The sequence below is a fragment of the Lutjanus erythropterus genome, chromosome 2 (genome assembly GCF_056507025.1).
Source record: "Lutjanus erythropterus isolate fLutEry1 chromosome 2, fLutEry1.hap2, whole genome shotgun sequence".
NCBI lineage: Eukaryota > Metazoa > Chordata > Actinopteri > Lutjaniformes > Lutjanidae > Lutjanus > Lutjanus erythropterus.
This window is the reverse complement of record NC_139318.1, coordinates 19,741,795-19,768,347: the sequence shown is the minus strand read 5'-3', so window position 1 is coordinate 19,768,347 and position 26,553 is coordinate 19,741,795. Positions and strand designations below refer to the sequence as shown.

At 38.7% G+C, this 26,553-nt stretch overlaps 1 protein-coding gene across 3 annotated transcripts; it reads right to left on the bottom strand.

Moving 5' to 3' along the window:
* Positions 1 to 1,366: 1,366 nt before the first annotated feature.
* Positions 1,367 to 24,825, bottom strand: LOC146331448 (sortilin-like). 3 transcript variants are annotated; one of them, XM_084731102.1, is made up of 20 exons: positions 24,515 to 24,825; positions 17,339 to 17,401; positions 16,235 to 16,308; positions 16,034 to 16,136; positions 15,751 to 15,912; positions 15,591 to 15,664; positions 13,244 to 13,293; positions 12,970 to 13,097; positions 10,211 to 10,355; positions 9,832 to 9,987; positions 8,179 to 8,291; positions 6,318 to 6,420; positions 6,044 to 6,212; positions 5,729 to 5,913; positions 5,450 to 5,639; positions 4,501 to 4,617; positions 3,223 to 3,331; positions 2,249 to 2,361; positions 2,021 to 2,147; positions 1,367 to 1,934 (listed from the first exon to the last, which is right to left on the bottom strand). In XM_084731102.1, exons 1-20 carry the CDS (start codon positions 24,755 to 24,757, stop codon positions 1,920 to 1,922), a joined length of 2,439 nt encoding a protein of 812 aa, XP_084587228.1. In that variant the 5' UTR covers positions 24,758 to 24,825; the 3' UTR covers positions 1,367 to 1,919. The 3 variants fall into 3 exon arrangements, with proteins under 3 accessions (XP_084587228.1, XP_084587236.1, XP_084587245.1); XM_084731110.1 differs by lacking the exon at positions 24,515 to 24,825 and adding an exon at positions 18,132 to 18,654; XM_084731119.1 differs by lacking the exon at positions 24,515 to 24,825 and having other exon boundaries at positions 16,034 to 16,131.
* Positions 24,826 to 26,553: the final 1,728 nt, after the last annotated feature.

Genomic DNA, 26,553 nt, shown 5'->3' with positions numbered 1-26,553 from the left:
TCAGCCCAAAAATAAAACAAACAAAATAACAGCAATATATTGGTGCATCTTGTTAAGCAAAAATATCAGAAAGTTCAAGTAAAGGGTTTGGGTTAGCATTACCTTCATACTCCTATAATGCTGGGCTAAGGTTAGGTTTCACCTCTACAACCTCATCTCTAAAGTTAGAAAACTAAACAATAAAAGTGCTTTGGCAATAATTCAAGTCTTTCATTTTCACCACACATACAGGGGAGCAGAAGAGATTGGTTGTAAGAAGCTACACTGTATACAACAATTACATGTTATACCTTCACGACAACAGCAAGCCCTTTAAACACTGATTCCCAAAGTTTCCCAAGGCACTAAAAAAATTCAGACATTTATTTCTTGGTGACTGGTTTTATCATCCTTCTTGTTACTCAACATAATTAATAACTAGCTAATAACAGCAACAGGTTTGTCTAAAATAAGAGTTTTGCTATAACTTCTGTATTTTATAGCAACTGTGGAAAGTATTTATTCTTATCTTTATGTCCTGGTTACTATAACATGTTAATCTGACTCATTTGACAAATTAAATCGTTTGATAATAATTATCAGGTCCAGTGTGTAAGATTCATGCTGATTGACAGAGTTAGGCATAAATCGACTGTAATATCCAAGTATGTTTTTATTGGTGTGTAATCACCTGGAAATAAGAATTGTTTTTGTTACCTCAAAATGAGCCTTTTTTATCTACAGAGGGAGTGGGTCCTCCTCACAGGGGCTGCCATGTTTCTTCAGTTAACCACAACAGATAAACTAAACACTGGCTCTAGATCAGGGCTTTTCCATTTTTCATGAGTTTGTTGGTTCTTCTACACACTTGGAAGGAAAGGCTGAAGCAAGGTGATTGCAATCTGCAGGCTCACCATTGCCACTAAACTCTAGACACTGGTCCTTTAAAATTAGAATTTTTTTCTTTTTTCTTTTACAAAACTGTCTATTTACTTATAAATAATATTGGACTACTAAAAAATTAGCAATTTTTTATAGTAACTACTTTTAAAATTGGAAAGTGGTGTGAAAGAATTAAGAATTATTATTATTATACAAAAAACAAATATATTCACTGAAAAATTCATATCTAAAGTGACATTACCTGATAGGATTCTATTAAAAGTCTGGTAACTTTTTTTTTTATTGTAAAAAGCAGAGATTATGTTTGGTTAAAACATTAAAAGAGGCCGTACTACTGGAGACTGACTGACTGACTGAGTCCATGCTTTGTACTGTTTGGAAAAACAAGAAGAACTTGTGACTAAAAAGTGACTCACAGTGAGTAGCCATCTTTAAAAATGTGGAAGTTCCTAATTTTAGTGGCTGGTGAAACTGACATAAATTAATGTTAAAATGGCTGCCATGCACATCAGGGCTGCACCTTGCCAGTTTTAAATTTTCTGAGTACAAAAGCTATTTAATTGACAGCAGACATCATCTCTGAGATAAAAAACTGATTATTATTTCGTTGGCTGTTCCCTAACTCATTCTATATATCCAAGTTGCAGCCTCCGTGTAGTGCTAGTGCTGTGCATCACGATGAAAGACCGTCTTTTCTCAGGTCTGCATGGAAGGAAACATGTGGAGCACAACAGAGCACATATTCAGACTCGATGGTCTTTACAGAACTCTTTGTGACAGAAACGACAAAAGCTCTCCAGGGACCCCAGAGGGTTTTCTTCTGTTCTGTGCTGGGTTTGTCTCCCTCCCCAAACCACCGGTTCGCCTTTTCGTGGGAGACTCAACAGGCACGAGAAACCAGTGTGAGTCCTCCAGCCACCAGGGGACAGGGAAAAGTGAGGAGAAGATGTTAATCAGCATGTGGGAGCAACAGGAGTGCCCAGGCATCATGAAAGACTTTGTTAAATGAAGTCTCTGAGCAGGGTGAAATGTCCACCTTATTCTAAGAGGTCCTGCAGGGAGACACAAACAACACATATTAGTTCATAGATAATCAATGTTTAACTAAAAATAGAGCCTATTAAACTGTATCAGATACCTGATCTGAGTCTTCATTGTACTGTGCTTTTCCTGTCTCCATGTAGTGAGTGTCAATATCATCAACTCCTTCTATTTTATTAGCCTCAACGTGCTCCCTCATAACAGAGTATCGGTGCACGAGGAACCTGACATGAGGACAGAAGAGCATAAACAAACGGTTGAAATCAAGTAAGTACACTGTTTGTGTGTCTTATGTATGTGTGAAAAGATGAAACAGTTAACTGACCGTCCTCCACAGACATATTTCTTAACCAGCCAAACGCCTGCAACGGCACTCATCAGAAGGATCGCTATGACAACCATCACTATGACAGCAGTGTTCGGTGAACTGTTTTCACTCTGTTGGAGGTGCAGAAACAGAATGTGAGGAAACTGCATGCTGGAAACAGACTTTGAAAAATATATGCTGCAAAAGATTCACCTGATTTCATGTCTCTCAGCTGTACACATGCTCACATTGTATGATCAGGCAAGAGTGGGGTAAATGGGCGCCTGGTTATATTTAAGCTACCACCTAAACTTTTATATTAAGTTAAGAAACGGCCAACTACCTGCTGCGTGTTCACCCCCTACTACATCCCAAATAATACAATCGACAGGGCTAATGCAAAATATTAGCATAATAGTTATACTGAAAATAGCCGACTGTTTCATTTGGACGCGCTGCAGGTGACAACACAATCTCACACGAACAAATATAAGGCGAACAACCACTGCAGACTCACTGTGTGACACCAGTGTGAATTCTGCTTCACTGGCTCTTTAGCATCCCTGTTTGAAAAAAACAATCACTGGGTGCTACTGTATGCACAGTTTGCACAGGTGCCTGTCAGGTTGTAAAAGAAAAAGACTTGACAATACTGATATAGCTCAGGTTGTCTGAGCTACATCTGAGAGTGTTTATGTTCATGCACATTTTAAATTTGAATGTGACAGAACTTGGGTGGAAATGCAGGAAATTCAGGAAAAAAAAGTCATGAAGATGTATCGATAAAAGCAAAATACAACATAGTGTAAACAGACTTTAACAATCTATAAATCATGATGTACATGAAGTGTGTGACTTACACTGAAGAGACAAAAAAATAGCACCAGATGGAAACATAATCACAGTGGATTAAAATGTTAATTTGCACTTTCATGTGGTTGCAAACTCGGTTAGTGCCTCACAGTGTCTTTCTCAGAATGAGCAAAACTTACCAGAGAATTTGGATAAAGGGCGTTGCTGGTGCACATCCTCCTCAGGTCTGTCTCTTTCCTGTCTGGCTGGAAACCTCCCTCACACTGGTCTCCTGGAATCTTCCGGTAGCTTGAATGTAAGAGAGACATAGAGACACGTAAGGACACATAAAAAAGGATGAGACAGCTGGTAGATGAGATTCTTACCTCTAATGCAAGGAGAGATGGAAAAACTAACCTGTTTAGACTATAACATCCAGGTTTTCATATTTGCTTTGACCTTTGATGAAACTCAGAAAGCTTTTAATTATGTTGTGTTATTTGACTCGTATTTACTTTTTATTCTGGAACTACATCCTCATAGATCAATCGCTTTGTGCAGGAGTCCTGTGATAACACTCAACAATTAAGACTGAAATTAATAATCTGTACTAGGCTTCTAGCTTCTTGAAGTGAGGTGTTTCTTTCAGTGCTTGTACCTGAATTACTGTTGGCTTGTTTGCTCTTCATATGGTCCCTAACCTCCATTGTAAACATAGTAACCTACATTATCAAAATAATGTTTACCATTTCAATATTTTGTACAAGTTTGCGTCTCCTAAACTACAGCCAGGGAAATGGAAGTGTTGTACAGGAACCCACACTAAGCCAAAAAATCTTTTTAAATGCCTTCTCTCTCGTCTGGTCTGTGCTACACCGAAGTTGAGTCACATGCACATTGAGTGGAGCAGAGGGGAGACAAGTGAAGTGAAGATAACGTTACTCAAGTTCACAACAACTTGTTACATTACTGTAATTGCAACAAAAGCTTACCAACAGGAAACATTTATAAATGTAATCTCTCTAAAATCAAAGATGACCAGACCTTGACACCAAACATCTGAATTCTTTTAAACACACCCAACTTAAATCTGGCAATAGCAGCAAGGACACTAGAAGCTAGAGCAGAAGTGACAATGTAATTTGTAATATTATTGCTATTAGGTCCATGTAGCACAATAACTTGATTATCCCTCTGTATTTCACGGTGTTGCATTGTCTTGTCAATGTTAAGTGTATTAACTGTACTGCTGTAATGTCATTAAAGACTTGTTTCAGTAATTAGCCTGTTTGAAAACTAGCCTGCATACTGTAACATGTTACTGTAATAGTTGATGTTAAGCATTCACCTAGAGAGGATGCACCGCTCATTTTACAGTCCTTACATGCATTACATGCCAGCGATCATTTGAAACAGGAACCTGGGGGAAACACTGAAGTGGGAGAGAAAAGATCCAAAGTAAAAACATACGTCCTCACCCGCTAGTCTGTAGCTGTTCAGTGGTCCCGTTTAAACAGAACTCCAGAGGACGGCCCTTCAGCTCCTCCTGCTCCAAACACTCGGAGCTGTTCTCTGGACGGTAATATCCAAAGTCACTGCGAGACAAAGCAAAAGCTCATAAGGCTTTCTTACAAATTTACTGAGATAAACTGTGTTAATCTGTTTTCATATAAAAAGTCCAGTCTTTAGTTTAAACCTCAGGGAAAGAACTTCTGTTGCTCTGTGAGTTTGGAAAACTCCTGATAAAATTCTTTCATATAAACTAAAATAATACCTGTTAAAAATTGTGGCTGATTTTTATGGATTAGAGCTACAACGATTAATTGATTACCACCAACTATTCTAATAATTTTGATAAGTATCAATATTTTTGCTAATTTTTCCTGAAGAAAAGTCAAAATTAAGATTTCAGCTTCTTAAATGTGAATATTTTCTGGTTTCTTTTCTTCTCTCTGACAATAAACTGAATATCTTTGGGTTGTCGACAAAACTATATTTGAGGACATCATCTTGAGCTTTAGGAAACACTGATCAACATTTTCTGACATTTTATTGATCGACTGATAATAAGAAACAATGTTTACAAAAAAGGAGTCGCCAGTTGGTATAGAAGAGAGCCAAAAAAGTTAATAAAAAAGGTTTTTCAAAGGGTTTGATTCAATGCAACCACAAGATGCAGAGTCAGAAATGTGCACAAAGAAATATTAGGTTGATGGGTCCAGTAATATGCAAGATAAGCCTTGGATCATAGCTTTAGCCCTGATGGTTACTCACATATGCACATACACACACACACACACACACACACACACCCACGAGGCTTACGCCTGGTGGATTTAATTAAGTGTCTGGTGTCAGTTAATCTCGTGGTTACTCTAAATGCAGGATAAAAATAGACTTGATCTGGTATTTCACAAAAAAACTTACCAGTGATAATCCTCCAGTGTACATGGACAGGGGGACAGCTTCTTAGTGACAGCATAGTCCCTCCCGTTCCAACAGACAGAGTCTTTCCTCAGGCGTAAGAAGGTCTCTTTATAGCCCAACACACAGCCGTCACTAGATCCACTAGGGTCTGCAGAGTGAGCCAGCCACTGTACGTAGTCCCCTTCAGTACCTGCACACATTCACACACACAGTCACACACGTACTAAGTACTTCTTGTTATTCTGGCCAGTCACTACCTGCATAGTCCCACATACTCACAGTCTCTGGTGAGGAGCTTCCTGAAGTCGATGGTGATCACCACCCACTTACTGAAGTCGTTCCTGTAACCCCAAAGGCTGACATTCATGGAGCGAGAGCCGGGCTCGCTGTCCATACCGCTGAAGTGAAGCGGGTCGCTGGTGAAGTTATATGTATGCCAGCACTGCCCCTCATCTGTTGAAAACCTGATGGTGTCAAAGCGCAAAGAATGGGGGGGAAGAACCCATAAAGCAAAAAATTAACTGTAAAACTAAGAAATGATAAAAACAAGATTAAATAGAATACTACAATTAATACATTGTCAAGTATATTCACTTGATCTGGTTGACAGGTGAGTTGGTGTGCTCCACAGCGACCAGTAGCCCTCCAGAATCCAGAATAGCATAATGATGGGGGCCCCTGAGAGCCAGCAGCCACGAGTAGCCGCCGTCATCAGACACATACACGTCAGGGGAGAGAGCTGACTCTGCATCTCCAATGCTGCCTGAAGAAACAGGAGGCAGCGGTGTTATGAGACATTTAACCATGCAGTGAAATGATTTCTGGGATAACAGACTTTTGTGAGCTTTTCTTTGTTTTGTTTTTATACCATGAGCCAGAATGAGGCCCACAGCGTTGGGCTGTGAGAGAGGCAGCATGGGGACATTCATCTTCATGGTGGTGCTGTAGGAGGCATGGATGTGAAGTCTGCACTGTAAGGACACAATAATTAGACTAATGTTGATACCAAGTCTCATGCTCACTGCAGACACACCTACTACAGATTTGATAAAAATGCTCATTTACACACATATAACAGTCCAGATACATATTTAAATACAGCTGGCAAAATAAGGATTGAACACGTCACCATTTTTCTCTGCAAATATATCTCTAAAGGTGCTATTGACATGAAATTTTCACCAAATGTTGGGAACAACCCATGCAATCCATGCATGCAAAGAAATCAAATCGTAGATGTCCATAAATTAAGTTATGTGTAATAATGTGAAATGATACAGGGAAAAAGTATTGAACACATGAAGAAAGTGAGGTGCAAAAAGGCATGGAAAGGCAAGACACCAGCTGAAATTAATCAGTAATTAAAAAGCAACCCTGCCCCTTGTCAGTGCAAATTAATATCAGCTGGTTCAGTCCCAACTGATGGCCGATAAAAAGGTGTCTCAATACCAACGTGCCACAGAAGAAACATCTCATGATGCAAAGAGCTCTCTCATGACCTTTGCAACCGTATTGTTGCAAAACATACTGATGTCATTGGTTACAGAAGGATTTCTAAACTTCTGAATGTTCCAGTGAGCACTGTTGGGGCCATAATCAGGAAGTGGAAACAATGTCATGTCACCATAAACCGGCCACGACCAGGTGCTCCTCGCAAGATTTCTGACAGAAGAGTGAAAAGAATTATTAGAAGAGTTGTCCAAGAGCCGAGGATCACTTGTGGAGAGCTTGAGAAAGACAGGTACAATTGTTTCAAAGAAAACAATAAGTAATGCAATCAACCTGTATGCATGCTCACCACGCAGGACTCCATTGCTGAAGAAAAAGCATGTTGAAGGTTGTTTCTTTGGATGACATAATACACATCATGTTTGGAGGACAAATGGCACTGCACATCACCCCAAAAACACCATACCAACAGTGAAGTTTGGAGGTGGGAACGTCATGGTTTGGGGCTGTTTTTCAGCATACGGTACTGGCAAACTTCATATAATTGAAGGAAGGATGAATGGCAAAACGTACTGAGACATTCTTGATAAAAATCTGCTGCCATCTACCAGGATGATGAAGATGAAACGAGGGTGGACATTTCAGCACGACAATGATCCCAAACACACAGCCAAGGAAACTCTCAACTGGTTTCAGATAAAGAAAATAAAGCTGTTAGAATGGCCCAGCCAATCACCCAACCTGACTTGAATCCAACTGAAAATCTATGGAAAGAACTAAAGATCAGAGTTCATAGAAGAGGCCCACAGAACCTTCAAGATTTGAAGACTGTTTGTGAGGAGAGATGGGCCAAAATCACACCTGAGCAATGCTTGCTACTAGTTTCTCCATACAGGAGGCATCTTGAAGCTGTCATTACCAACAAAGGCTTCTGTGCGAAGTAATGAATAAATTTCAGTAAGCGTGTTCAATACCTTTTCCCTGTATCATTTGACATTATTACACATAACTTAATTTATGGACATCTATGATTTGATTTCTTTGCATGTGTGGATTTCGTGGGTTATTACCAACATCTGTTGAAAATTTCATGTCAATAGCACCTTTAGAAATATATTTACCGAGAAAAATGGTGACACGTTCAATACTTATTTTACCCGCTGTATATAAATCTACTGTATGTGTGTGTGTGTGTGTGTGTGTGTGTGTGTGTGTGTGTGTGTGTGTGTGTGTGTGTGTGTGTGTGTGTGTGTGTGTGTATGTGTGTGTGTGTGTCTCACTCTGTTCGGCCTGTTAGTCGAGGTCTCAGTGTCACAGTGGCTGTTCTCTGGTCTGCGAAGGGTCTGCCATTTTGCTCCTTGGTCAAAGGTGATCACTGTCTCCACTGCACCGTCTGCACAAAAAACACAATGAAAGGTCAAAAACATTCACTTAAATTACTCGTAGATACTTGTGTGTTCAGCATGTTCAGCCTATAGGCTGCGGGAAATAAAAAAAAACAAAACTTTATACTTCTTCTAATATTTTGCAAAATGTTTTTTAATTTTCTAGAATGATGTCTTGCCTTCTAGGCTGCAGTTGGTTCTAGTTCATGTCCCCATGTTTAGAAAATCTGAAATAATGTATTAAGAAAGCTCTATATAATATCAAATTCAAGAAACTCAGATTCTCCTTCAGAAAATACCTTTTGTACATCTCACCAGACACAGTTGAGGATCTTTCTCTTTCTCTCTTCTCTCTTCTTCATGAGAGGATGAGGGTTTGGTATAGTTCAGGAAATTTATTTCATAATGTCTGTATTTTATTGATAGTTGAAATACTTTAAAAAATCAGTGGAAGGATTTGGAGAAAAGAATAAGGGTTAACAGGGACTCTCAAAGAAAGTGTTACTTAATTATGCATTCAAAGATATTCTCAGTGTCAACTGGCAAAAAAAATGCATTCACAAGCCACACTGTCAGAAAATCAGGGATAGCCAGAATGTAAAACAGGACATGAATATGGTAGTTTGTTGAGACAAAGTGTTTGCAGACTGCAGCAGCTGACTCATGCTTCGATGCTGGAGTTAGAGGGAGGTCAATTTTACACACGTCATGTAGGTGGAAGGCCATTAGAAAACATTATCAAAGAACAAAAGTGACGCCTACACACTTACTCCATGCCACATAAAATTAAAAATGACAACGTTTTGATCCCATTTGGATCTTCGTCAGGTCAGAATGACCTCCATGACATTTAACAAATCAAAAAAACAGAAAAGGATACACAAAGAAAAACAGTAATACAAAAGGCATACACCATATATCACATGTACAGTACATGTAAACATTAAATCAGATTCATTACCCCATTAATCAGAATCTACATGACCTAAGTTCAAAAATATCTTTATTTCTCCTCTTTTTTTCCCTCCATTTAAAGGTTATCATTATTAAACTGTTGTGGCATGGAGTGAGTGTGCAGGCGTTACCTTTAATTCTTGGATGCTGGAGTTTCCCACAGTAATGTACATTCATGTGCCAAGATGGAAAAGTTTTCCAACCAGCTCCTTCCTTGCAACTGCATTACCATGCAAGTGTGCTGTATGTTGGATGTTCAGTGTGATAAATTAGCTGACCAAACAAGTGTGTCTTAAGTTAGTTTTCATTTTAATACATTTTTACTGATTGAAAACCAAAAAATTAAATAATTAAAATAGCAATGTATGTTGTTTTCTGAAAATTAGTAGGCAGCACTGCAAGGTAAAGGCAATTTTCAATGGTTTTGCTCCATACACACCATATACATGACCATTTTTACATCACGTTTAGTGTGAAATGCATTTTTTGTAATTAAATGAAAACATAATACAATTATTTTTAAAAACTTTAACAAAAAATAGCCAGAAGATTCCTTAAACATCTAAGTGCGTATTACACGGAGTTCTGACCCACCCTCTGTAAGTACGCTGGTCATGTAGACGCCCCTGAGTGAGGTAATGGCAGTGAAGTCAGTGTCACTTCCTGTGGTCGTGTAGAGATGGCGCTCCAGAGACTTGGAGAACACGGCTCCTCTGTCGTCTGACACGTAGATGGTTCCAACACCAGAGTCTGGTCAACACACACACACACACACACACAAAAAAATAAAATAAAATACAGTAGAGCAACTTTCTACAGCTTCAGGCTGTTTTTCAAGGACGCCAGAGCAGGCGTGTGCTTGAAGGACATTCTGTATTACATTACATTATCATTAATCATTAGCATCATCTGTAATCACCAACACTGTCAACATCATCACTGTCCACATCAATCATCTCTCACTGGTCCTGACCTCCAGGGTCGTCCACATGCATGAAGATCATGTCCTGATTGGCTGACAGGATGGAGTAGAACTGCTCGTGGTTGACTGTCGGAAGCTGAGCCATGTTCCACACCTCACCTCCATCCACTGACACATGGATCATACGCTCTGTACCCTAACGCGCGCACACACACACACACACACACACACACACACACACACACACACACACACACACACACACACACACACATTAAAGGGTCAGTTTACCTAAAACCCCAAAAGAGAACAAGATGATGGAGTGGTTGCAGGAATTTAATATGCATATATCATAAGAATATAAAAATAAAAGGCCTCCTTTACACCTGCTATTAAAGGGTAACCAGTATTTTTCACTCTGGATTTTCCTATGTTTTTGTGCCTAAGTGACTTTTTTGAATTGATCCAGTATTGAGCAAGACCACTGCTCTGTCTGACCAGATTATGGAAAGGATGCCTACAGAGTGATACGTGATACGTTTTGTTTAATCGGAAACAGCTGTTTTATTGCTCTCACCAAACCAACCAGGTTTCATTAACAGAAACAGTAATTTTACCATCGTAAAACAAACTGTTCAAACTCCCCAAAAACGTTGGCTTGCCCTTCCACAGCTCCAATAATCACCAATTCTGGTTTGGTCATAATAAACCCTTTATTCATTGACTTAGAGGTAAAAAAAAAAAAAATTCTGGCTGTACACACCGTTTCTTAACACTGTTTATCAGATGTCTGACCTCCCTCTCACTCCTCTCCCAATATTTTCACATGTAATGTGGTGAATTAAGGACAGAACGGAACAATGGAAAGACGAGCCAAGATATTTTTGGTTAGTTTTATTTTGTTTGTGTTGAGTTTGAATGAAGCGTGTTTTACAATGATAAAATTACGGTTTCTGTAAATGGAGTTTGGATGAGTTTGGCAAGACCAATAAATGAGCTGCTTCTGGTCAAACAAAAAGGATATTACTCTTCAAAAGGGATCATTTATTTAATGTCATCAGACACTTAGAATAGCATTCTGAGCCCATCAGTGGCAACACTTTCATTGAACGTACTTCGATGGTGGGCAATTGCCCATGAGGATTACACTGCAGCCTATTTCACTAACTATTCAAATGAGTTTGATGGGTCTGGTGGTTCATCCCAGGTGAGGGAAAGCAATGCCACAGACAGGGGTTATTCATTTTTAAACGTTTTTGGGAGGGAACACTTGGCCAGCTGCAGCAACTAAATGTTGAGCTTTGGTCTTGTATCTTTAGCCAGCAGCTGAATGTGGTCACGTTGTACGGATTGCTTTCATACCTGGCTGAGATCTGATCACAGTACGAGCCAGACCACTCCCAGACGTGGTCTGGCTGATTTGATCACATTCTGATCACAATGCATACCTCAATGCATTGACAGCTGGCTTTAATGTGTGTTTTTCCTTATTCAAACAGGATATCAAGACACAAATCACAAGCTAATGCCAGGTCTAAATGGGATCAAACTATTTCAATGGCTGGATACCACTTGGGGTTAAGTGAGGAAAAATGTTTTTTGTAATGTGGGTGAACTCATCTTTTGAGTGTTTGATTGTTTTTCAGAATGTACAGAACTCAGCTGCCAGGGTTCTAACCAGGAATAAGAAATGTGATCACAGTTCTCCTATTTTAGCTTCTTTACGCTGGTTTCCAGTTATTGTAAATAAATTTTAAGATTTCCCTTCTATATACACTGACCTCTGAGTACGTTACACACCGGCACATTTGCACTTTGTCTGGAACAATCTACCCAAGGAAATCGGGTCGGTCAAATCGGTGATCTCCTTTAAGTCTCTTCTTAAAAGATACGTTTATTGGAGAGCCTTTCCTGAGTCCAAATGGTTTTTGATATGGATGTTAATGATTAATCATCCATCAATTAATTGCTGTTAAGAATTAAACAGATTAAATGTGTATTAATCGATAATTAATCAATAGTACAGAAATGGCAGTAACTGTGCCCCATTTGACATTGTTTTGTCAGGTCTGGTGGAGCCACTCATTGAGTAATGAAACTTAAATTGCAACTTAAAATGAGAACAAAATGAGAAAAAAATGAAAATGAGGGGGGGAATGGGAAAAGTGTGTTTTGTACCTTATTAATTATCTGTTAAGGAAAATGCCCAATATCTTTTATTTCTCAAAAATGTTTTATTTTCCTTTTCTTGCCTTGTATACAGTAAGAGTTTCATATTCATACCAAATTGTTTTAATCTGTTTTCTTTAACCTGTTAATCTTACAATTTGTTTTATTTTGCAGCCTTTGTGAAGAGATTTGCAACACTGATTTTGGAAAGTGCTCTATGAATAAAGATTATTATTATTATTATTATTATTATTGTTATTTATGTGTATAAAGAAACATTTTATACATAGAGTGATGTGTGAGGAAAAAGATCCAGCATGCGTCAAAAACACTGTGAAATTTCTCTGATTTCAGCTTCTTAAATGTGAATTTTCTGGTCTCTTGACTTTTCTATGACAGTAAACTGAGTATCTTTGAGTTGTCGACAAGACAAGACATTTGAGGACCTCACGTTGGCTTTGAGAAACACTTATCGACATTGTTCATCCTTTTTCCAGCATTTTATAGACCAAACAATTAAACGATTAATGAAGAAATAATCAACAAATTAATTGATAATGAAAATAATCATTAGTTGCGGCTCTACTTCGAAACAATAAAAACAAAGAAGCAAATGCAGACATCCTGACACACACACATACCGTGCCTGTCATGATGGAAGCGAAAACAAAACGCCCTCCCAGTACAAAGGAATAAACTCTTGTCGCAATGGTCTGGAAACTTCGACCATAGTCTGCTGTCTTCCTTAACTCCAACATTCCTCTGTCATCTAACAAAAAGAAAGCTGAGTTAGTGGATGCATTGCTGAATTTTACAAATATACAGTATATATAAATATATATATATGTGTGTGTGTGTACATATTTATATGTAAATGTATATATTTGTATGGGTGATTTTACTGTTGTCACTTACTGCAGGATCCATTGTTGTTTGTTGTAAAGTAGATGCTGTTTTTTGGACCCCTGCACATGAGAAAAAGACACAGTGACGTGAAGGAATGAGGAGAAAGGAAAGCTCTAATTGTGCTCACATTTTTTTAACATCTGAAAGTCGTCTGAGTTCAAATGTAAATCCACTTTTGGAATTTGTAGAGATCACAGATTATGGTTGTGGTTCCTGCTAAGTGCTGTGTGAGCGAGGCGCACATCGCCCCCCGGGCCACACTCCAAGCCCTCTCTGGTTTTTGTTCGCTGCCAAAGGGGACGAAGGTTTTCACACTGCAAAGATTCTGCCGGTTCAAGGACTGTGGGCTGAATAAGAATGCCGCTGCTGACTCATGATTCGCTCTGACAGCAGCCTCGGCTCCATCGCTCCTGCAGTCAATTTAGGTTGGGGCCTAAATGACAGCTGTGGTCACGCAGAGCTATCACAATGTTCCCACAATGCCTCGCTAACAACCGCAGGCTGACACCACAACCTCATGTGAACTCTGGTGCCCAAAGGAAGCCAGAGTCAGGAGAGCGATCCGAACTGTGGTGAGAAAGACAGCTGGAATAACAACAATAGACAAAGAACACACACATATTCACACACTCCCGTCACACCAGAATCAAAAGATACACATGCAGGCTGTGTGGAAACAAACATGGACAAAACTGTTTCACACTCTGTCAGTGGCAGACAGTGGTTTATGTCCCCTACTGACAACTTCCTTTTCACTCTAAACCAATCACGAATACAGATGACTGACATGGAAGATACTGAAGGGTCACACTCTGCTAGACTATAAGTTAATGTGTAGAAAAGCAGTAAACATCTGTAAAGGGACTGTATAAACATTTTTTGTGCGTAAAGTTATGTATTTTATGTTATGTAGAATAGGACCAGGTCTTTAAGTTTTAGATACCCCAGATAAATATTTAATATCATCCTTTACTAAAGAGACTGACTCCATATCAGATCTTTATTTTCTAGTACTTATTATAAAGACCATTGTGTCGATTTTGAGAAACAGTGGGGGCAGATCTTTACAGTTTGGTATTATTGCACTAAAGAGTGCACCATTTTTACACCAGCCAACAGTCGCCTTCACTTTTTTTTTGTACTATAACAGAATTCCAATTAGGGATGGACAATCTGCCCAAAAAACTAATATCACAATCTATTTAATCCCAAGCATGGTCCATGAACTAAACTGCAATCTCTTTTCTCAGTTTTCAAATACACTGTAGACTGTAGCCAGACATAAAGTAGCCTACAAATTTCTTTATTTCTATCATTAACACACGATCCTGCATTAGAAGAGTTCATGTTGTTCTAAGCTGTAAACAGAAACCAAAAGATGACACTATCATAAAATAACATTTTTAAAGTAGACACAAGTCAGTTTCATTGTTTACAATAAGTCATCCAAGGAAGAGCCATGTGAGGTCATTTGTCCAATAAGAAAAGCCACTGAGTTGGTTACATCACTCTGTTGGTTTAAGGTGGATCTGCTCGTCAGTGAGGTTACGAGAAGTTTGAAAACAGAAGACATTAAACACTATAGTCTCTATGATTCTAGATTGTGGGAGCCTTAGATCATGGTCTCTGATTAAACTGTCAGACTGTAAAGAAGGGACACTGAAAACTGATTTTATTTTGATCCAGTGGACATTATACATAAATGTGTGCTATTATTCTTCCTTTTTGATTTTATTTATTTAAATCCTCCAGCATTTTCTTCTCTCTTTTTTCTTTTTCTTGCTCAATTTATTTTATGCTGTTTTATATTATTAATGTCACGGTACTGTCTGTAAATATGTTTGCATGTATGAGTGTAGATATTTCTATGCACTGTATTGTTATGATATGTGTTCAAAAAGACAACAAATAGAGTTTAAAAAGAAATAAAAATGTGAGATTTCCCACCCCTACTAGAGCTAAGCTAAATGCATCATGAAGAGCTGACCTATAATATCATGCAGGTCCAATAACTGTTTATTTAGTGGTCCATTGTTCAAAAAATAGAAAGCAGGAATGCTTGTTCAATGAATCACACCATTTGTTAATGTTAATCATTTTGGCATTGGCTAATTTCACTTGTGTGACTTGGGTTGTGCAAAAATTGTACCATTTAAATATTGAGCTTGACACCTAGGTTATCAAGATGAGAGACCAAACCAAATATTTTTTTAAAAACATGTGGTTCAGCTCCCGACACACACATACTTCAATAATATTATTACAGTCCCTAATGCTACATATTTAGTACCAGTATCAACCCACAAGTCTTGTGTGTATTTATAACTTATGACAAAACTGAACTGATGATACTCACCATCTGACCAAACAAACACTGTCATGAATCTTCCTCCAGGTGGCACCAAAGTCCTCAGACAGCCACAGGTCGAGCTGGAGGGGAAAAGGCTTATTACAACTCAAAACTGTTGACAGAAACTTTGAAATTTGAGGTTTGGTTTGGTCTAAAGCTTGATTACCGTGATGCTGAGCGTCATTAGCGTGTTGCAGTCTCCGGGGTTGTACAGCATCTGAATGAGCGGCTCAAACGGCAGGTCAGTTGGAACAAAGGTCATGCCGAAGTCCTGTGAGCGAAACAGTCTGAACCCACCAATTTCCGACACGTCACCTGTGAGCATCACCTGAAACCAAACATAGATGGAGGCCGTAAGAGAAGTTCCTTCCACAGCAGACGAGTGGAGCTTTGCATCCTCACCACTTAAGAAATACCGTAAGACTTTTCGCCGTCGTCAAACGGCTCACCTTGCCAGAGTGGTCGGGACTGATGGCGATGCCGAACTCAGTCTGGATGAAGGTGTGGTTGATCAGGTGAGTCACATCTTTGAATGTCTTCCCGTAGTCTTCACTGACACAGTGACAAAGCTGCAGTTAGTCCCACAGACCACAAATAATTTACTGCTCCATTTCTACTAAGGGTGCCATCAACCATCAGGCATTTCTCACCTCCTATAGAGGTTCGACTGGCCAAAACGCATCATGAACAGCGGCACCTGAAATGTTGTCAAGACCAGCAGCACCTGGGAGAAGAGAGCAGAGATTATACCAACAATCTGTACAACAGCTCTTCCTTGGTATTTTTATTTTTCCTCGGCTGATTTAAAACCCATCGCCTTTGCCTCCATTGAGTGACATCCTGTAGACTGTGCATTTTCCGTTATGTGACTGGGAAACTGGGCGTGTTTGTCATCACAGAAATAGATCATAAGATTGTGATGGTAATTGCAACTTTGGCAAAATCTGCTCGAGTAACTCACCAGAGCAGCTCCAGTGGCTTTGCCCATCTGTGGCTCAGAAGCAGTCAGTGTTAATTGGCTGTTACTTCTGATATGTAACTAATCATACAGTGCCGTGGCCTATAACGGGACACAGAGTGGTGACCATAGACATATCATACGTAGATGCCACATTGGCCTTTGTGTCATGCATCAAAAATGCTGCCTTTTTGTCTGGTCAAGTCTGGCCTGTAAATATAAAGAAGTGAAAAGGGGAGCTGCATTTTTTCTGGATAAAAAGCATTAAAACTTCTACATTTCTCAACTATTTTCAAAGAGCTGTTTTATAGTCATGGGTTCATGATCTACATGGAATAATGATAAAAAAATTTTTTTCCCTACTCCATGTAGGCTCTTGAACATAACATGACTCCTTGAAATGTGTTGAGAAATTTAAATATTTAAGAGCTTTTTATCCAGAAAAACTGCAGCTCCCCCATTTATAAGTTTCTGTTCACGGGCCAGGCTTGACTAGACCAAAGTGGCGGCAACTTTGACGTATCTCAGAAACTGGCCATTTCTCAAATGCATGTTTTGGCACTTTGAGCACCACAGGACTAGTACCATTTAGTCCCAATATATTAGAGAGAAGGCAGAAATCCCTACAGCTGGTATGTCCAAAAGTCTGCAATACACACTAAAACAAACTAAGATGAACAGCACTGTGGGCCAGGGGGAAAGTATGCGTTGGGTGAATTGCCCCTTTAACATCGGCTCCAATAAACAGCCAGGCTGATAATCAGTTGACCCCTAATTTTCATTCATGCAAACTCACCCCTGATCCATCTCCCACCCACGCCAGTGACAGTGAACCCATGGTCCTCACTTTGAAGGTGAACTGAAAAAAGAAAAGTGATTACAGAGATCAATCAATCAGTTTTTCTGTCATAATGTTATTGACCACTATCATGTGGGAATATCTGAAATCTTTCTAAATTTGATGTGATATCGCCTTGCTTAATACTGTGTCAGGACATCAACTGAAAAAACATACACACATCAAAGACTCCAAAGTTTAGTCTAAAACAAACAAGAGAGTTTGTGTGTACATTTCTCCCTGAATGCTACACATGGCGGCCGAGAGGACAGAATGAATTGTCCGTACTGTCCAAAGTAACTCGGCCATTTGGATGCACTCTGCGTGTGTGACCTACATTCCTGCCTAAATGACAAAGCTGAGGCTGGAGAACAAGACAATTACTGATGCCCCGAGCACAGCAGGAACACACACACACACACACGCACACACACACACACACACACACACACACAGTAAGTGCAGACTGAACATATTCTAGTCTGAAAATAAACAAAATATAAGAATGTTTATCTTATTTTTCACAAATGAATTAATACAATTATCAGGCTTATGTTCAAAATAAAAAATAAAAAATCTGAAAAAAACAAAAAAACCTCAGTGTTGCATAATATCAGAGGTACTGAGAAAGAGTTCGGACCTGAACTTTTATTTCACAAGTGCACGAACAACAAACAACATTCCAGTCTATTTATCTAGAGTGACGTTCAAGTGTTTGGTCATTGCAGCAGCGTATTCAGCCACAGCTCACATTGTTTTGGCGTCTGAGGAAGGTTTCTCCTCCTCCTCCTCCCTCTCCTCCTCCTCCTCCTCCTGCTGGCAAGGCAGAGATGTTTACAAGGTGAGCCCAGCCCCGCACAGTCTGCATACAGCTCCATAAAGCCACAGGAGAGGGCCAGGTCTGCTCGCTGGAAACTCCTTGTAAATAGGTCCAGTGGAAACTGGCCTAGCCCGGCCGTCCAAGTGTGTGAACACAACTTTCCATCTCTCCTCTACATTAATCATTTCATCACAGCCTCACTGCTGCATCCATCTTTTCTTTCATCTCCTCATTACTTCTCCCTTCCTTTGCAGACATTTGATTTGTCTGTTGATCAGTCAAAAATATAAAGCATAACAGGTCCTGTCTTCTCAACAGTTTCATACCATTAAACCACAGTGTTCTGGCTTCAAATCTATCCAGAAACATTTGTCCTATTTTCTCCCTTTTCATATATGTGATAGAACGCATGACTGCCAAATAAAAAACTTAAAAAGCAAAGCATTATTAAGGCTTATGGGTTGAATGTCAGTGTTACGGTCACATTTGAGGTTGAAGCAGGATGAAGGTCTGGATAAACAAAAGTTCAGATTCATTAATAATACATATTAATTGTCACTGAGAATGCCATTGTGTAGTAGTGACAACAACAACAACAACAACAACGTGGGCAGAACGGTAGTGGCACTGAGCCACTGCAACACAGTGACGACCCACCACGTCTAATACTTGGGATGGGTGAAATCCAGTGAACTCATTTCACTACCAGCAGCTCTGGGAGGTTGTATGTAAGCACAGCAGTACTTTGTGCTAACTGCTAACGTCAGCATGCTAACATACTCACTGCAGCGGTATACCAGTTTCACAGTATAAGATGGTATGAAAATTGACAGTTATAATACCATGTACATTTGCTTACCTATGTTATAATCCTACCACCTACCTTCTTCTGTTATAACAGCGCAATTAAAACACATTGAATTCTACAGTATTTGTGTTATTTAAAAACATAATATATTGGAAATCAGGAACGCTTCTTTTTCATTGTTTGCGGTCACTGTAACTGATAATAATTATAATGACTGTATTATACCATATGCCATCATAACACAAAACTAGATATTATCGTTGCAACCCTACTCACAATGTCAACATGCTGAATTTTTAGCAGGTATAGTATTCACCAGTGTAATTTAATGTGTAAGCATGCTAACATTTGCTAGTTAGCAAACACAAAGTATAGCTGAGAATAATGCTGATATATCTCTGTAAAAAATTACCTTAAAATGACTACTGGCCAATACATTGTAATTAGATTTTTAAAACTCAAATACTGAAATCAAAAATCAGCTGGGACATACTATATTAAATAAAGCCTATGCTGCAACTGAGGAAACCAATTTAGTAATCAGAATGCAAACAATGTAAATACAAAGAAAGGAACAGCAGGAGAAAGACTGTTTGGTTTATGATCAAATATTTACATATCATGTGTATATTTAGTGCTAAGTAACAAACGTTAGCATGGAAACATGCTGAAGTAAGATGGTTAACATTATACCTGCAGAAACAAAATGATCTAGACAAAAAACATAGAATAAAATAAAAATACAACCACAGAAGATGCACAGCAGCCACTTACAGTTCATGCCAGGAGCTACAGACACACGACCTCATGAAATCCAACTTAAAAACCCCATTTTGAAAATCCGCTCAGTGCAGGTCAACAGGTATCATGTTGTGTTTTGTCTCCTGGTTCAGGCCTTTATAAATGTATCTAGCAGCTGCTTGTACACCTGTGTTACATTTAACCAGCGGGGTGTTTTCCACATCTGTTTCCCTGGAACCCTGACAGGACAAACGCTGACTTGACCAGCTACACTTCACTCAGTCTGGAACCCAAACAATCAACAATCGCTTTATAAATCACGTCAGTTCAAGCAAAGGCTGAGAAAGCTGTTTCTGAGTGAAAACTTCTGTTTCATCCGACTGGAGAAGAAGGGTAACACAGGGAAAGGAAAAGTGAAATGTTAAAATCTGTCCTGTTCTGTGATGATGGGGAAAACAGAAGGCCAGTATGGCGAAGGGGAAGAAAAGACACCTATTAGTCAGCAAAAAAAAATCAAGAGATAAATGTCTGACCCGGTTGGACATGGCCTCACAAACCAGACATGACCTCATGCTGTATCACGTGTTGAATTTAAGGGTTGACATCTGCTCTGAAAAGGCTCCTCTAAGCTCCATCTGCACCTCAACTCACGAACCTCACATTCAAGGTATGTGAGAACGTTTTTCAAAACTGAACAATGAAGTGTGTAGAACGCAATACACGAACAGAGACACTCATAAACGTGTGCAGTAACACACAGTGTCGGTGGGTGGGAGCGCAGTGAAGTCCTCTCTCAGAGGTCAGATGGCAACACAATGAGCCCCTTCTTCGCCCTGCTCGGGGTTTTAACCTTTCTGCTGCAGCCTTGTTTACACACATAAAACTTCAGAAGAGGAGGTCAAACACCCTCGGCTCTGATCTAACACATGAAGCTGTAAGCTGTATTATATTCAAGTCCATTCAGTTATTATTGTTCAAGAAAACCAGAGCAGAAGGGGAGGATTGGAAATAACCGTGCTGATTATTACTTTTGATTTGCTGATTACCAATTCAATCTGGAAAATTAAGAAAAGTTAAAACATGTCCATCACTTTTTCAATATAATGCTGAAATGATGCTTCATCAATTAGTTGATAGACAGAAAATTATTCAGATAATCTACTAATTGTTTAGTTTGTTTGCTAGAAGTATGGCTCTTGTGTCAGTCCACCACTTTGGTCCCCTGAAATATAACAATTATTGGAAGGACTGTTATGAAATTTTCTGCAGACGTTCATGTTCCCCTCAGGATGAATCTCAAAGGCTTTGATGATCCCTTGACTTTTCCCCCAGCACCACCATGAGGTTCACATTTGTGGCTTTAGTGAAATGTCTCTACAACTATTGGAATGGATTGGCACTCTATTTGGCACAGGCATCTTCCCAGTTCCCTATCTTAACATTTCATCTGCACATCTGCAGTCAGCCCTGTCAGTGTGGAGCCCTGTACTTTAACTCTCATGCCATTAATATTTGCTTAAATTTTCTCAGTCACCATTGTCTTTTCTAAACATTAACACGTTTATCCTATTCTTCATCAGAGCAAATCTAAACAATAAATATGTTATAATGTATAGAACAAAGCAGTTCAATGATGTTTGCTCTGACATGTTAAATAACAGTTGCATGTTGAAATCTACAGCATTACCTAATATAATTTTTTTTATTTCATTAAGTGATAAAAATTCCATCTAAAACAACATGTTACAGTGTAAGATAACCATGTATATTAAATTGTAATTTGACACAAAGAAAAGCAGAAGGTCGTCAAACTTGAGAAGCTAGAATCAGCAGATTTTTTACATCTTTGCTTGACAGATGACTTTAACATTTGAGTGAGTGAAGCCTGTTGTTAATGTTCTGTACACTGATGAACTGTTTGCACTGATGGAGGGTGGATGCAATTAAATGCAAACTCAGTTTAAACACCTACTTGATCCTTTCCTCACCTTTGATGACTAAACATGAGAACTTTCAAGGACCTCGAAGTCTACAAATACTTCTTTATTTTCATTAGTTTGTTGATCTCATTGGCTGTGTCTCCACGTACATCAACAAACCCATACTTTCCATAACTCTCTCTCTATGTGGAACATCAACTCCGCTGCTTTTCTTGGTGCTTCAACAGCTGGCTGCGACCCAGTTACGCTTCACCCTCAAAACAGAACATGTTTTTTCTCTACGTTTTTTTGGCCATAGGGGATAGAGGATGGGATGGAGGGAGGAGAAGGAAAAAAAAAAAAGAAACAGCAAGCTAGTTTGTAAACCAGACAGAGTGAGCTAAATGATCCTTACACAAACATACAAAAAAAAGGGAAAATAAGAGAAACTTGGGCCGGCTGACAGAACACATCCTGTGTGCTCTATCAGGCCTAAAATAGCATAAAAAGAAGTGTAGGAGTGGGTTGGACTGAGTTGATCTGCTCATTTAGAGCGTATACTACTGATTTAAATGCTAACACGACCTTGTCTGATCTCTGCCTGCAGCTCTGATAAGAGAAAATTCATTTACGTCCGCACTGGCAGTCAGATCAAGCCCAGCTGAAAAAACGTGGGGAATGTTTGTGAGGCTGAAAAGTCCAAAGGAGGCGGGAGGAGTCTGTCCTCTGTGAGCACGCCGAATCGTTTTCATGCTCAAAAGCCAGTCCAGGTGTCTGAGCCACAGAAATGATGTAACGTCCACTTCTTCCATCACTCACACACACACACACACACACACAACAGAAAGACTGTCCTGTGGAGGAGCTCTGTAGCTTTGGACCACGTTGTTATTCTTGAACATTCCTCTGGACATCTGGGTTGTTCTTGTTGTGCTTCCTATTACAACAAGTTGAGGACTAAAACAACAGAAGGTGTCATTTGGTCTATTATAAGATGGAATCAGGGTTTAGATGAGAAGGATTTCATTTGACCTTGATCAAAGATACAAAATGCAAGATAAACACCCCAAGTTGTTCCTCTGTGAAAGATCTTTGAGCCCTGTGTGGAAGACATCATCATGAAGGCATCACCTGACTCCTTCTCCAGAACACGACTACATATATATGAATCTCTGTCAATACATCCTCCATTCAGCGTGCATCATTAGTCCATCACAGTGTGATAACTGATGCAGGTCTAATGGGTCTGACCTGCAACGACGACCTACACTAATTCAGATCAATTAAAAAAGGGTGGAACAGATAAAATGGATGTGACGTCCCCTATGTTGGCTTTTTCTCTTTTATGTATGTTATGTCTAGCTGCAAAACTAATTTCACTGATTAGGATGAATAAAGGTGAAGCTGAGTTTAGTTTAGGAAATAAACCAGTTTCTATTTCAATGGTATATTACTCAAATGAAGTTTCAAGCAAAATATTAACCAGTTCCAGCCTCTCTAATGTTTGCTTTTTTTCTCTATTTTTCAGGTTTAAAAAGTTAGTGTGCGGTCACTAGCAAGGTGAACTTGATGGTCGACAAAAAAATAATCCTCAGTTATTTCAATAATAGTGTAAAAAACTAAAAACATTCCCTGGTTTCAGGAAAAAAAACAAAATGACAAATTGAATATCTTTAGATTTTGTACAGTTCAGTTAAAACAAGCAAATTGTAGATATAACCCTGGGGCTTGGAGAAATTGGAAATGGCATTTTTCCCCACCATTTCTATTTATATTTTGGAGACTAAAAAGGAATTGATCATTGAGAAAATAATTGGCAGATAGATCAAAAATGGAAATAATCTGTAATTGCAGCCCTAATTTGGAAATCCAGGAAGCTAGTTTCTGACATTTAAAGACAAAACTTCTGAGAAAGAAATCAGTGATAAAGATTCATTATTTTACACCCATGTAACAAAGTTTATACAATTTAATTATGGCTGCAACTACCTGTAATTCTGTCAATTATTCTGTAGGTTATTTATTAAATCAAATCATCTTATGGTTGATGAAACATAAGAAAATTGTGAAAAAGATCATCACAAGCTCCTAGAGCTCAAGCTGACATCTTTGAATAGCAGAGCGAGACAGATATGAGTATATATATAGTATTAGTATATATACAATATATCACTGTTGTATACGTTATATTTGCCTTGCACAGGTCAATCTATATCAGCATATATGCTGTCTAACATTTATTTACAGAACATAATGCAAAATATTTGTATTTTTTATTTGTCTAGTTTTATAGACAGCATTTCATGTATATTTGATCCCTTTTCTTAATTCAAGTTGTTCTTTGAAAATACCAGTCAAAGTTTACTGTTTAAGTCTCCTGATGTCATTTCAGATAAATAATCAGATTTTTTCAAATTCCCTATTATTCCCATTGCCTTAAAAAAATCCAGTATCGATAGGGTTCTATCAAATAACTAACTTTTGTTTTGCCCAGAACCCCAAAATAGGCGTATTACTACTATTGATTATCAAAATAGTTGCAAAATAAATCTCTGTTTACAGATTAATCAACTAATAGTTTCACTTCTGACTTAAATATATGGCTTTACTGCAAGATTCTTTCCTCATTCAAATCTCAGTGAGCTGTCAAATCATCACTGCAGAAACACTCATACTGTTGCACTGGAAAAGCTGTTATTAGTGTGTCCTCAAGTTGTTTACAGTGTGGACATTATGAGCAGCTCCATGTGCTGAGTGATTTTACTCAAACACTGAGGAAAACAAACACAAACTTTTCTTCTTCAGAGAGAATAAAGTTTTAAAATTGGGCTGAATGAGTGACTTACAGAGTGGGTGTTGTTCTGCAGGCTTGTCTCTGCTCCAGCCAGGTCTGTACATGAAGTCTGTTCATTCAGTCCTGCGCTGCGTTTCCAGACCTCCGACTCCTCTGAACTCTGTCGCTCCTCTTCATCACTCTTTAACTCCCTCTGCAGCCTCCTCAGACCTGACGACTTCTCTCCTCTGTGATCATCTGCGCCCAGAGCAGAACAAAGCAACCCGAGCAACAACATATAAGACACGATGATCATCTTTACTGGAAGACTGTCTAACTTTGGAGTCTGCGAGCAACTCTGCGTCCCAGCACTTGGCTCCTCATGCCCCCCTCATCACCAAATGCATCTTCAGTGACGGCCCATCCACCGCCGCACACGATTGGTCAGGACCAGAATAACCTGCAATCTGATTGGACGACAGGAATCATCCTCGATGAGATGTCAAATCTTTTCAGATGTTCCACTGCCCCCTGGTGGAAAGAGCGCGCAAAGAGCAGATTTTTTTTTTCTTTCCTTTTTTGAATGGTGAATTTATTCTTTGAATTTGTTAAAGACTCCGAGAAATAGTCTGGGTGATAAGACATTTGTCCACAACAGTAATAGCTTAATTTTTACTCTTAAAAGGCTCAGTTGTATTCTACACTTTAGTCACTGTATTTGCAACAGTTGTGGAAAGAGAGCTGAAAACATTAAAAGTACTGAAGTAGATTACATAATGTATTGCATGCTTAGAGAAGAGTAAAATTACAGGCTTGAAAAAAAGAGTACCCTCCTAAAATAAACTTATTTATAGTAACATGAGTAGTTATAATGTGTGGTATATTACAGCATGTGCAATTTTTCTGTACAATTGTAACTTTATCTCTAAAAATGAAAAGTGCATAAGCATTGCTTATTTTTTGAATCATTATTTTATTATTTTTTTATATCTTATTTTGCGTTTCTATCAGTTACTCTTTTTTTTACCTGTACTTTCAATCCTTGAGTTGCTGTGACCAGGATCAATAAAGTTTATCTTATTTTGTTTTATCTTACTTGTACCGCATTTAGTTTACCTGATTATGGACACAAAAGGCACTAAAATGTCACCAGACAAGACAAAAATATCACCTCTAAGAGGTAATCAAAATGGGGTGTAAAAAGAAACATTTCCTTCCCTTCTATTGTCAACAGTTTGTTAAAAAAAAATTAAAATTAATTTAGCTTATTCTATTCCCAATAAATAGAAAATGTGATGAGGTAAATTGAACATTTTACATTTTTAATGTGTAAATAGATGAATGATTGATGTGTGCCAATGTGAAAATGAAACAAAAAAGGAAATTGATGATGGAAAATAAAATGAGTTATTGAAAGATTCCTTAAGTAAGTTTTGAAAAGCAAAACTGTGAATGTAAATAACATGACATTTTCTTTTTAAATATTATGAAAGGGCATTTTTTGCCTTTAATAGATGGTGAGAGGAAACAAGAGGAGAAAAAGATGGGCAGCAACATGCAACACCTACTACAATTACATGGCGAGCATCCTAAAACCCCTAAAATACATTTTTGATTTTTCTGACTTCAGACTTCCAGATTCCACTGTTAAAATCAAACATTCCTCTTTTTTTTTTTTTTTTTTACCATGGGTTTCACAATAATGTGATGTGAGCCATAAGTGTTTTCAAAGTACAATATTTAGTCTAGGATAAGTCCCCAGCTTTCAAAGGCATAACAGGCAGAATTTTCCTTTAAAAAAAATATAACCATGATCATTATGAATCATCACTTATGGCCCACTGAAGTATGTGGCGCCGTCTGTATCTGCAGAAACCCTCCCCTCTGCTTGTTAATTCTTATTTCTCATATGAGGTCTGTACTCTACAAAAATGTGGCAATCAAAGGTTGCATCACTGTCTCTGTCTCGTTCCTCTGCTCTCTGTCTGTGAGAGCTGCAGAGGATATTAACACACATACACACACAGGCAAGCAGAACAGACACTCTCACTTCAGCTGTATTCACACAAAATCTGGCCTTATGCAGAGGTGTGGGCATTTTTATTTGTTCTT

Excerpts from the sequence above, each read along its gene's own strand:
- LOC146331448 (XM_084731102.1), bottom strand. The coding sequence starts at position 24,757 with ATGATCATCGTGTCTTATATGTTGTTGCTCGGGTTGCTTTGTTCTGCT. Across the intron at positions 13,294-15,590 it reads AGTGTTTGTTTGGTCAGATG|GGGTCCAAAAAACAGCATCT; the intron begins GTGAGTATCATC and ends TCTCATGTGCAG. Across the intron at positions 3,332-4,500 it reads GAACAGCTACAGACTAGCGG|CTACCGGAAGATTCCAGGAG; the intron begins GTGAGGACGTAT and ends CTTACATTCAAG.